The 13,599-nt window shown below is 42.1% G+C and overlaps 1 protein-coding gene across 2 annotated transcripts in view; it reads left to right on the top strand.

The window, feature by feature from the left end:
* znf148 (zinc finger protein 148) overlaps positions 1–13,599 on the top strand; it is a 67,687-nt gene that overhangs the window by 17,412 nt on the left and 36,676 nt on the right. For both annotated transcript variants that reach the window (XM_063052422.1, XM_063052421.1), the window contains exon 4: positions 7,248–7,373. In XM_063052422.1, coding sequence (XP_062908492.1) covers positions 7,248–7,373 — 126 coding nt within the window. The remainder of the gene's footprint in view (positions 1–7,247; positions 7,374–13,599) is intronic.

The raw sequence follows: 13,599 nt of genomic DNA, 5'->3' as shown, positions 1-13,599 counted from the left end.
AACAGGCCATTTGGCCCACAGTGTTGTGCCAAACCAGCTAAAGAGTAAATCAAAAACAGCCATACACTAATCCTTCTTGCCTACACAATGTCCATATCCCTCCATCTTCCTCACATTCATGTGTCCATCTAAACGTTTCTTAAACACCTCTAATGTATTTGCTTCTACCACCATACTGGGCAGTGCATTCCATGCACCCACCGCTCTCTGAGTAAAGAACTTGCCCTTCACATCCCCTTTGAAGCTACCCCCTCTCACCTTCCATGCATGCCCTCTGGTATTAGATATTTCAACCATGGGAAACAGATACTCTTGATCCACTCTATGCCTCTCATAATCTCGTAAACCTCTATCAGATCGCCTCTTTGCTTCCAACGCTGCAGGAAAAACAATCCCAATTTTATCCAGCCTCTCATGATAGCATAGGCCCTCAAACCAGGCAGCATCCTGGTAGACCTCTCCTGCACCCTCTGCAAAGCCTCAACATCCTTCCTATAGTAGGGCAACCAGAACTGTGTGCAATACTCAAGATGTGGCCTAAGTAGAGTTTTATAAAATTGCAAAATAACCTCTTGACTTTTGAACTCATTGACTCAACTAATTAAGCATTTCATAAGCTGCCTTAGTCCTGACATTTGTTTAAGACAAAATTGAATTATAGTACAAAGCTCTAAATGCTGTAATTTAGACATTTTGCAACCATCTTGCATGATGAATACTGAATTTTTAAAAATTTTTGCAATGCTGTGGCCACACTGCTTACCAAAATGCACTAAAGTCACAACTCGGTGAGTTAATTGGATATGGCCACAAGGTGCTTTCCAGGGGAAAGTGGTAAAATCTGCAAGGAAAGTTATAAAATTATTACTTTCAGTATATTATTGCTTTCAGAAATGTTATCTGCATAATTTTAGCCATATATCTTTATAATTTCTGTATTAAATATAGCATTGTGCAAAAGTCTTGGGCTAGGATGTGTAAGACTTTTGCACAGTACTATATTCGTCAATGTGATGTGGAGAGTGCGTTTGTATGCTTTGCGGGAGCAAAGGATGTTGGGAATGGTGAGGGTGGAGCGCTGCAGGAGGGGTGTGGGACAGGTGAAGATGAGGAATGCCAGGGTGGTCGCAAACACACCCGGGCCTGAGACACCAGCTAAGGTCATTTGATTCCAAACAATTGGTTTATTGATCATTACAGAAAGTCTCTCTGCTCCCTCCCCTCTCCCTGACCCCTTCCCACTCTCGTCCACAATGGAGACCCATGTCAGAATCAGGTGTATCGTCATTCACATATGCCAGGAAATTTGTTTTTTTTTTGCGGCAGTAGTATGGTGCAATACATAAAATCACTACAGTACTGGGCACCCTAACTATATATCTGTGCCCAAGACCTTTCCACAGTTGTCATCATTATGTGCCGTGTCGTATGACATTGGCGATCATGGTCCCATGACCATTATTGTTCTTGACAAATTCTTCTACACAGGTGGTTTGCCATTGCTGCTTTCTGGACAGTGTCTTTACAAGGTGGGTGACCCTGGGCAATATCAATACTCTTCAGAGATTGTCTGCTGGCATCAGTGGTCGCATAATCAGGACTTGTGATGTGCACCAGTTGCTCACATGACCATCCACCACCTGCTCCCATGGCTTCATGTGACCTTGATCGGGAGGCTAAGCAGGTGCTATGCCTTGTCCAAGGGTGACCTGTAGGCCAGCAAAGGGAAGGAGCACCCTATACCTCCTTTGGTAGAGACGCACCTCCACCCCGTCATCCCTTTTGCATAGCACTGTAAATAATTAGGATGGTTGTGAATTAATTGCTTGTACCTCAAGCTAATTTTGTCCTCCCAGATGTCAAATTATAGGATTAAGTTCAAGAACAAATTGGAGTGTCACCAAATCTGATGGATAGAACTATCCTCTGCAAACTGCAGCCAAAGTGAGGCCAGAATGCAGTTGTTCTTACATTTTAAATGAGTGAAGTGAGGCGGTAACCCAAGGTACACATGCCATGATCATTGCACTCACTGGAATTTGGAATCAAATGCAGAAAGCTGGAGTTGTGAAGTAGCAGTTATGTAGCTGTGTCATTGTGTGATAATTTCTTTAAATATGGTACAGGTTTCCCCCACCATCCGAAGGTAGAGCATTCCTATGAAACGTTTCGTAAGCCGGAATGTTGTAAAGCAAAGAAGCAGTTACCATTTACTTACATGGGAAAATTTTGTGAGCGTTCGCAGACCCAAAAATAACTTACCAAATCATGCCAAATAACACATAAAACCTAAAATAACAGTAACATATAGTAAAAGCAGGAATGATATGAGAAATACACAGCTTACATAAAGTAGAAATACTTTTCTACGATCATTGCCTGAACTGTTCTCTGTAGCGAACATCTCATGCAAGCGCCGTCAGCAAAAACAGGGCACAAGCGCTCTCCAGTAACCTTCAAGCTATGAAGCTGCCAAATCATACCAAATGACATAAAAATACACAGCCGATATAAAGTAGAAATAATGTATATACAGTATAGTATCACTTACCGGAATTGGGACAGCGTCGAGCACACTGATGATGGTGTGTTAGGCTGAGTCGGAGGTTGGGGTGGTGCAGTGGCCCCCACCCTCTGGGCAGCGACCCGATACATTGCCGCGAAGCACGCAGGGGTCCAGCGGTAGCCGGGAGGCACACAGCACATCTTTAAGAAAAAAGCCGAAATAAACAAGCTAATTAATTAGGTGCTGCCGGCACGTAATTGTCGGCCCAGATCAGAGGCGATTGCCGATTGCGTCGCCTCTGATCTGGGCCGACAATTACGTGTTGGGCGGCACCTAATTAATTAGCATGTTTATTTCGGCTTTTTTCTTAAAGTTGTGCTGTTTGTCTCCCGGCTACCACTGCATTCTCCGCCAATTGGTATCTGTCCGCGGCCTGGATGTTGGGGTGGTGGGACACTGGGATGTCATCTCATCGTCGTCTGTTTCCATTAGAGCAGGCAGCTCATCCTCTTCTATCTCTGCCTGCCTCGATGTCGAAGGTCGAGGTTCGTCGTCTGCTGTGGCTGATGTGGAAGACTTGCTTGACTGCTGAGCCTCGCACTTTTTTCTATCATACAGTTCTTTGTAAGCACTCAAACCATCCTGCAAATATCCCCTAAACCTACGTACCCTTTCAAAATTAAATTTGTACTTTATCATTACTCATTCGGTTTTGATTGTTATCCTTTCCTCTTCCAATTGCATCTGCTCTTCATCTATCAGTTCTTGGTCATGGGATGCCAAAACCTCTTCATCATCTTCATCAGCTTCCACAAGCCAAACTCACTTAGTCCTTACTTCGTTCACCACAATCGAAACGCTCCATTACATCTAGTTTTACGTTAAGTGTAACGCCCTTACCAGCTCCTTCAGGCTTTTCCGATACCTTAGAATTCATCTTGCTAATGGCTGCACACAGGCATGTGTTTAAGCAATGCTGGCGAGAATGCAGTACCAAATCCGGGGGAGAGCGGCTGCTCGGGGCGCGCGCTGCCTTTTATTGCGCGCTGCTTTTTTCGTAACAGTGAAAACACCTTCTGTTAGCGAAAACAGGGTACTAATGTAGGTCTTTTGTAACAGTGAGGTTTCATAAAGCGAACGTTCGAAAAGCGGAGGACACCTGTACTTGCATTATACATGCACATTCAAATTGTTTATATAAATTGCAAACAACAAAAGTTCCAGCATTGACTCCAATAGCACATCATTAGATGTAGACATCCAGTCAGAGAAACAGAACTTAACAATCATCCTCTGTTTCCTACCTCTGATCAAATAAAGAATTCAGTCCAGTATCTACCCCTGGATTCTATTCAATCTAACCTTTCAAGCTAGCTTGCCTTGAGGAACCTTATTAAAGGCTTTGCTTTGGTCTATATAGACACTGTTCTATCCTTATCTACCCTCTTGGTTGCCTCCTCGAAGAATTAAAAGAGATTTGTCAGACCCAGCTTCTTATGCACAAGGTCATGCTGATTGTCTTGAATCAGACCCTGTCTCTAAATGTTGGCAGATCCTATTCCTCAGAATCCCCTCCAGCAATTTACCCATTAACTACTGTCAGGCTCACCAACCTGTAGCTTTCTGGCCTAGTTTTGCTTCCCTTTTTAAACAGTGTTCAAAATTAGTGACTCTTTAGTCTTCCTGAATCTCTGTGGACTGAGAGGTTAGGTTGTGCGGGCGCAGCTTGCGTTTATGTTCGATAGCAATGATTGGGTGTTCATGCACTAGAACAAAGCACACCAGCACCTCTACTTCCTTGAGGGTTTGCGAAGATTTGGTGTGACATCTAAAACGTCGACAAACTTCTATAGATGTCTGGTGGAGAGTATATTGACTGGCTGCATCACAGCCTAATACGGAAACACTAATGCCCTTGAATGGAAAATCCTACAAGAAAGAAGTGGATATGACCCAGTCCATCACTGGTCAAGGCCTCCCCACCACTGAGTACGGAGACCTTGCGTTGTCACGAGAAAGTGGTATCCATGATCAGGGACTCCCACCACCTAGGTATGCTGTCTTCTCACTGCTGCCATCAGGAAGAAGGTACAGGATCCTCAGGACTCACAACACCAGGTTCAGGAACAGTTATTACGCCTCAATCATCAGGATCTTGAACCAGAGGGGATAACTCCACTCGCCCCATCACTGAACTGTTCCCACAGCTTATGGACTCTTCATCTCATGTTCCGGATATTTATTGCTTATTTATTCATTTTTTTTCCCCCTTTCTTTTTTGTTTGTTGTCTTTTTCATATTGGTTGTCCGCCCTTTTGGTGTGGTCTTTCACTGATTCCATTATGGTTATTGGATTTACTGAGTATGTCTGCAAGAAGTTGAATCTCAGTGTTGTATATGGTGACATATATGCACTTTGAACTTTGAAGCTGGAGGGTTATAAGTCTGTAGGTGGTGTAATTACACTGGTTCCCATTGTTTACACACCATAGATCACCATGTATGCACTTGTCAGCATCCACAGCATGTTTCTATTACCACCTACAAATTGTTGAGGGAATTATTACTACTGACAGTAGTAAGTAAAGAAGCTTTATGGACTTTCTTGACTTGTACTGGGTATTTTGATAGGAAAACATTTGAAGCTTTTGTTATAACAGCCCACTCTGAAGATTAATTTTTAAGGATGACAATTGCACATCAAATACATTTGGCTGGCTGCCCGTTTGTTTCACTGAGACTAATTAGATGATAGGTATTCTCTCGATGTTCCTTCCAAGTGCTCAGCTTCAAAGAAAACTGACTGTGAATGCAGCTAGCCAGTACTTTTCGGCAGATATTAACAGCTTCAAGCCCAGTTTTCCATTGAGTTGGGAGTAATTGGAGCAATGAATCTAGTACTTTGGTCTGTTGCTAACTCCACATGGGGTCTAGTGGCAGAGCTCCATCCTGCTGAGTCCGGAATGCTTCTGGATGGCAAGTTAAGGCCACTGTTTCCTGTCCTGGATAGCTCAGGAATACTGTGAGTGGCATGCCTTGGCCTGTAAGATTTGGCTTAGTGTACTGAGAAAGAAAAGAACTGCTGACGCCGTGGAAGATTAACAAGGAAATTGGCATTTCTCCATGTCTCAGTGCCAGCAAGATGAGTGTTCCTTCACAAAAGCAGAAGTCTGCAATCTGTTCTCCACTCTTGGCCGAGCTTTGCTGACTGCAGTCTGGTGTTGACATTGACATTACCCTGGATTCCAAAAGGCATTGAGAGGGTGAACTTGCTTCATTTCCTTTGGAATTCTGTTCCAAGGTAGATCTGGCAGAGGAACAACCCATTTATATCAGTGGCAAGGTATGGTTACATATGAGTGAATGTAGTCATTTTCATTGAAGTTTAATTGGCTTAATTAGTTTTACGTTTAGATTTGTTTTAATTGTTTTGTTTTCTAATAAAGTGTGAACATTTTGGAGTGCATAGATGTCAGGAACATATAGAGGAACTTGACAGTTTTGTTAACTGACTAAAACTGGGAGCATAAATTAGCCATTTGTCATGGTGTCAGGTGGATCTTCTGGCTGGTCCATGATGTGGTAGTGGATTGCTTAAGACTTGCCACCGTACTTTGCCACTCAGCATTAAGGCAGCTTTGGCTGAAAACCAATGGTGGTCAGCTTGCCATTGTCAACAAATCCCTGGGAGCAGGCTTTGGCCAATTGTCAGTGATATGGATACGTTGCAGTTTATCTTGGCTCTTCTGTGGATGCTGAGGTTGGTGATGGGGAAGAGCCAATTGATGATACTACTACTTTTCTATATGATCTAAATTGAGCAAAATTTAAAAAGTGCATCTACCTTGATTTTGAAATGAGAAATAAAAATGCAGTAATATGAAGTGAATCAGGTGACATCTGTCAAATGTCCTTGGAGTTAGATTGTTTAACTCTTGCACAAACCATTTTAATGATTCCTTGAGAATTTTGATAAGATAACATGTACCACTTTTTTATTGACCTAAATATTTTGTCATCATTATTTTGCTGGTTCTATTTTGTGGTGCCCTGATATTTTTGGTATTCTGTGTTATTCCAGCGGAAGAATTTCTACTGACGAGAACGAGCAAAGGCGGGTTACTGGCGCCTTAAAACCTGTCACTTTGGGTAGGTGGGGCTCGTCAGCCAATCTCAGAGAAGGAATACACTGATCTCAAGCCTCTGCTGCCTTGCGGCTGTACCCACCCATGGGGAGTAAACCCCGAGAGAAAAATCTGGAGCTGGAGTCCCTAAGGCAGTCCTATGTTGAGTTCAATACTGACAGGCAGCTCCTGCGATGCCACTGGTGCCAAACTGTATTGGTCTCTGCCGTTCCTTTAGATTCATCAGCTGCGTGGAGAGGGGGACCAGCTACATGGGCAACAGCTTTTGTAATGTTTAGCTTATCTCATGGATAGCTGGGGCACAATATCCACGGGTAACCTTGGCCAATGGAGGGCCTCATAGTGTTGTTATTTGAATCAAAAGTCAGCATCATGTATAGTTGCTTGAAACATGATGAAGAGAGAGGGTATGCACATGAGATTGAGTTCAAGATCAGTTCAATTTAATCTTATTGATTGGCAGACCTAGTATATTTGTTTCAGTAATAAAGGCTGTGTTATAGAAGCTGTCTCTGTCAGACCTAGTATTTCTGGAAAATTGTGCTGCATTCCCCAAGTCTGAAATTTATTTCATTATTACTTTTGTCATTCTGAAGGTAAATGTAAAGCAGGAAATCCAGTATGCTGACGAAGGTGGACAACTGAAGAAAGAGAAAGGGCAACAAAAAGAACCTATAGATTTGCAGAAGAAAAAGAAAAGGAAACAACGATCTCCATCAAAGGTAATTCATCCAACTTGTGTACAGAATGATCATCTTCAGGATGCATTGTAGAAATGCAGTGGCCCGTGTAGTTTGTTTGTTATCACTTGCACTTAAAAAGAGAATTTAACTTAGTTTTTGAACCTGATCAATGAATCTGCCAATGGTGCTGTTCAGCAGAGCATTTGCTAAAAAGAAACCGTTCTTTTTTCTAAAGCATTTTCAGTTACGGGTGCTGCTTAACCCATTGAAGGTGAATCTGAATTCATTAGGATTACTGAGCTAGACTGCAGTCTGCTGGTAGTTTTTGTTAATGCAAACAAAAATAGTATTTTAATACCTAAATAGCATATTATAAATTGAAGCATTAAAAAAATTCCTCATAAGCCTTACATTAAGTACAGAATAAATGCCAAAACTGAGAATAATGTTGACTTTCTTAAGATACTTTATGATTCCAAAGGAAATTAGTGTCACAGTCGCATTACGAGTGCAGATATAAGTATTAGAAGGGAATTGAGAAAGACTTTTAAAAAAATTACCTTAAAAATAAGGTGTACAAGATTTAAAGTCAAAAATTACAAGATCACTTCTCCGCTATAGGTTGACTCATTATAGAGCTTAATGGCCGAGGGTAAGAATAACCTCATATATTGTTCTTTGGAACAGTGCAGTTGTCTTAGTCTGTTACTGGAAGTGCTCCTGTGTTTAGACAAGCTGGCATGCAAGGGGTGCGAAACATTGCCCAGAATTGCTATGATTTTCTGGAGGGTCTTTTGTTGTACCACAGCCTCCAGTGTGTCCAATTTGACTCCTACAACAAAGCCAGCCTTTCTAATCAGTGTACTGAGCCTGTTGGCATCACCTGTGTTGATGCCACTGTCCCAGCATACCACCTCAAGGAAGATTTTACTGGTGACAACAGACTGGTAGAACATGTGAAGGAGAGGCCTGCATACTCCGAAGGACCTCAGTCTCTTCAGGAAGAAAAGGCAACTCTGATCCTTCTTGTACACAGCCTCTGTGTTGGTGCTCCACTTAAGTCTGTCATCCTGGTGCACCCCCAGGCACTTGTAGGTCCTCACCACATCCACGCCCTCACCATCAATAGTAACAGGGAGCAGTGCAGGTTTGGTCTTTCTTTCTTCTTTTCTTTATCAATCTTCTTATTAATTTAGAAAAAAGTACATATATACAAACGAGGAGGATTAGCTCAGATATCTATATCAATAACAATACATATAAAAGGTAAAATAAACATTATCAAGATCATACATAGTATTAATCTAATAGTATATAACAAAAAATAAGGTAATCAACTCTCTTATCATTTCATAAAAAAAGATGAAACTTTTATAATTTTTATATATATTAAAAAAAACCACTATTCTCTATAAACAAAAACAAAAAAAATGAAAAAAAGAAAAAGGGGAAAAAGGGAACTGCGCAGGCCATATCGAGAGTAACAGCAAGAAAAAAGAGAAACTTTCTGATCAAATCCAAAGTTTCAAAAAAGTAACTGGAAGAGCAATAAATCAAACCATATGAAAATATTGAATAAAAGGTCGCCAAGTTTAAAGGATGTATCAAATGTCCGACTTCTTTTCTCTAAACTTAGAGAGGACATAATGGAGGAAAGCCAATAAAAAACAGTAGGTGGATTAGAGTCCTTTAATTTAAGCAAAATGGCTCTCCTAGCCAATAAAGTTGTTAAAGCTATCATCCGTTGAGTGGAAACAGGAACGTATCCTGCTTCCAGTGGAATGATCCCAAAAATTGCTGTAAATAAATTCGGTTGTAGGTCCAAATTCAAAACTTTTGATGAAGTTTTAAAGACATCTTTCCAAAAAATATCTGTCTTGATACAAGACCAAAACATATGAGTTAAAGTAGCCGCCAGGTCTTTCCAAAGTCCATCACTATCTCCTTTGTCCTACTAATGTTGAGCTGCAGATGATTCAGCTTGTACCATTTGACCTCCACCAGGGCCCTGTGTTCATCCTCCCGTCCTCCCTTTATACACCTAACTACTGCTGAGTCATCAGGTAATTTCTGCAGGTGACATGAGGGCAAGTTGCAAAATTCAGTTATTAGTTCAGATATTAATTTCTGGGTTACAGTTTAAACAACACAAACTCTCCCTTAAGCTTTAAAATACATCCAATTAATAACGTCATCGTTTTGTGTTGTTTGGTGAAATCCATGTGGTAAACCATCTTTATGCAGCGAGGGTTTGGGATGGTTGGGGGCTGCTTGACATTAAAGGCCTGGAGGTGTAACTGGGGTGGGGAGGAGGAGGCAGGAGGATACCACTGCTTCTGTCCTGTGGGCTGCATTGACTGCTCTTTAACTTCTGCCAGCAATCTTTCATGTCCTCTTCCTCCACCCTCAATTTTTCCTGTACCTTGATAGTCACTTGTCTTTGTAAGTAGGAATTTTGATTTCGTTTATATTTTTAATAGTATGCTTATTTTTGAAAGTGATCAAATGGCAGTGTATGATATCTTTCAATAAGCTGTAGTATTACACGACAGCTTATGGTGTGACTTCTACGTCTTGCTGCACTTCCTGAGAGGCTGTTGGATTAGACTGTTCGATTGTTATTTTCTCTGCAGTTTTAACAACTAATTGTCTTCTTGTATTTTATATAACTACCTGTATACATGTAACTGTTTAGTATAGTACCAAGTAGTCACAGTATGTACATACATGCATATGGTCAGTGTATCCCCCTAATGGTTACAGTTTTTTAGAAACATAGAAAACCTACAGCACAATACAGGCCCTTCGGCCCACAAAGTTGAGCCGAACATGTCCCTACCTTAGAAATTACTAGGGTTACCCATAGTCCTCTATTTTTCTAAGCTCCATGTACCTGTCCAGAAGTCTCTTAAAAGCCCCTGTCGTATCCACCTCCACCACCGTTGCCGGCAGCCCATTCCACGCACTCACCACTCTGTGTTTAAAAAAAAAACAACAACAACTTACCCCTCACATCTCCTTTGTACCTACTCTCCAGCACCTTAAACCTGTGCCTTCTTGTGGCAGCCATTTCAGTCCTGGGAAAAAGCCTCTGACTATCCACATGATCAATGCCTCTCATCATCTTATACACCTCTATCAGGTCACCTCTCATCCTCTGTCTCTCCAAGGAGAAAAGGCCGAGTTCACTCAACCTATTCTCATAAGGCATGCTCCCCAATCCAGGCAACATCCTTGTAAATCTCCTCTGCACCCTTTCTATGGTTTCCACAGCCTTCCTGTAGTGAGGTGACCAGAAAAAATGGCTGAATTCACTTAGTACTTTATTCCAAGGTTTATTGGGTACTTCAAAAATCAAACTTACAAAATGAGTGAAAATAGTGAAAAGAATACTGCCAATATTTACCAAGCAACACAATAATAGCTCCATATTTATATTCTTGTCCGGTGTGAACTCCTGGCACCCCATCCCCTCCCCCATCCGTTTCCAGTTCTCTTCATTCTATTAACACTGAATAAAATGTTTGTGAAGAGACATGCTTTATGTCACTTTCCTGATTTCTAGAAGAACTTGAATCAAAGAGATCAGATTCCACCTAGGCTATACTGATAATTTATAGAGTACACTAACAAAGTATAATTATGAAAAGGCCAGATGACAGGTGTGTGTGTGTGTGTGTGTGTGTGTGTGTTGGGGGGGGCGGGGGGGGAACACTTTGCCATTTGATTCAAAGTAAATATGGAAAAAGATAGGTCTGGTCTGGTCCATGGGTTGAGATTCTAAATTGGAGAAAGGCCAATTGGAGAAATTGATTATATCAGAAATGATCTGGCAAGTGTGGATTGGGACAGGCTGCTTTCTGGCAAAGGTGTACTTGGAAAGTGAGAGACCTTCAAAAATCAAAATTTTGAGAGTTCAAAGCTTTTATGTGCCTGCCAGTATAAAAAGAAAAAGTAAATGTTAGGATCAAGCAACACACACAAAAAATGCTGGTGAATGCAGCAGGCCAGGCAGCATCTATAGGAAGAGGTACAGTCAATGTTTCGGGCTGAGACCCTTCATCAGGACTTCTTGGTTTTCAAGAGATATTGAGGCCCTGGTTAACGTAAAAGGGAGGTGCATATTAGGGATAGGCAAGTAGAATCAAATAATGTGCTTATGGAGTAGAGGAAATGTAAGAAAACACTTAAGAAAGAAATCAGTAACGCAAAAAGAAGGCATGAAGTTGTCTAGCAGACAAGGTGAAGGAGAATCCTAAGGGAATCTACTGATCTCTTAATAGTAAAAGGATTGCAAGGGACAAAATTGGTCCTCTGGAAGACCAGGACAGATGGGAAAGATCTTAAGTGCATTCTTTGCATCTGTATGTACTCGGTTGATGGGTACAGAGTCTATGGAAGTGAGGCAAAGTGGTATCAACTTCATGGACACTGTACTGATTACAGAGGAGGAGGTGTTTGCTGTCCTGAAGCAAATCAGGATGGATAAATCCCCAGGGCCTGACAAGGTGTTCCCTCGGACCCTATGGGAGGCAAATGCAGAAATTGCTGGGGCCTTGGCAGAGATATTTAAAACCCCCTTATTGACAGGAGAGATACCATAGGATTGGAGGGTAGCCAGTATTGTTCCGCTGTTTAAAAAAGGCTGTAAACGTAAACCTGGAAATTATAGCAGTGTGTCTGGCATCAGTTGTGGGAAAGTTATTGGAAGGAATTCTAAGAGATCCGAGAATACAAGTAATTGAATACACATGGACTGATAAAGGATAGTAAGCATGGCTTTGTGCGTGATACGTCATGTCTAACTATTAGAGTTTTTTGAGGAAGCTCCCAGGAAAGTAGGTGAAAGCAAGGTAGTGGATGTTGTCTATATGGACTTGAGTGAGGCATTTGGCAAGGTCCTGCATGGAAGGCTGATCAAGAAGTTCAGTTGTTTGGCATTGGGGTTGAGGTAGTCAATTGGATTACACATTGGTTTTGTGGGAGAAGCCAGAGAGTGATCGTAGAGGATTGCGTTTCTGACTGGAGCCCTCTGACTAGTGGTGTGCCGCAGGGATCGGTGCTGGGTCCTTTGTTGTTTGTCATTTATGTCAACGATCTGTGTGATAATGTGGTTAACAGGATCAGCAAATTTGTGAATGGCACAAATATTGGGGGTGTAGTGGACAGTGAGGAAGGCTATCACGGCTTGAAGAGGGATCTGAATCAGCTGGAAAAATGGCAAATGGAATTTAATGCAGTCAAGTGTGAGGTTTTGCACTTTGATAGGACCAACCAAGGTAGGTCTTACACGGTGAACAGCAGGGCACTGAGTATAGTAAAACAAAGCGATCTGGGAATACAGGTACATAATTTGATGAAAGTGGTGCCACAGGTAGATAGGGTTATAAAGAAAGCTTTTGGCACATTGGGCTTCAAGGTTACTGAGTAGAGAAGATGGGATGCTGTGTTGAAGTTGTTGGTTCAAAGGTTCATTTCACGTCAGAGAAATGTATACAATATACATCCTGAAATGCTTTTTCTTTGCAACCATCCACGAAAACAGAGGAGTGCCCCCAAAGAATGAACGACAGTTAAATGTTAGAACCCCAAAGTTCCCCCCAGCTCCCCCCTCCCACGTGTAAGCGGCAGCGAGCAACAATCCCCTCCCCCCACCAGCAAAAATAAAGTGCACCCGCTACCAGCACTCAAGTGTGAGCAAAGAAATAGCAAAGACACAGACTTGCAGTTTCCCCAAAGACTACGTTGTTCACCTGATAATTCGACATGCTGCAGGCTCTCTCTCCTAATAAGGGAGAAAGAGGTGACTCCATTCCATTTTCCAGCAAACGGGAAGACAACAAACAACTCACTGGGTTACGATGGTAAAAGTCCGTTACGTCGTTTTTCCGAGCTCTGTGCCTGGAGATCGCAAGGATCCTGGGTCCCCAGGCACACAGTAGATGTTCTGACTCCCCCAACAACACACGGATCTCCTGTGACGACACCGACCCTTGATTCGCCCGTCTCCAGCTACTCGACATCCTAAGCTTCTGAAACCGTGCCGAAATCTTAGGCCGAGACTTTGGCATGCCAAATAGCATCCAATTGTGGAACCCCAAGAGGTGGTCCCATTCCCACAAAGAACCGTAGTCAGCGTGTAACTCCAGTTCAGGGTCTTTAAAAGAACCCTGAAAGGGAAAAATAAAGATATTAAAGATGGAAATAGGACTGTTTTCGAAGATGCCAGCAAAGGAGTCGCCATTGGGCGCCATAACTACTTAGG

The sequence above is a fragment of the Mobula hypostoma genome, chromosome 6, assembly GCF_963921235.1.
Source record: "Mobula hypostoma chromosome 6, sMobHyp1.1, whole genome shotgun sequence".
Taxonomy (NCBI): Eukaryota; Metazoa; Chordata; class Chondrichthyes; order Myliobatiformes; family Myliobatidae; genus Mobula; species Mobula hypostoma.
Note: the sequence above shows the minus strand (reverse complement) of the source record. Positions and strands in the feature narration are given on the sequence as shown.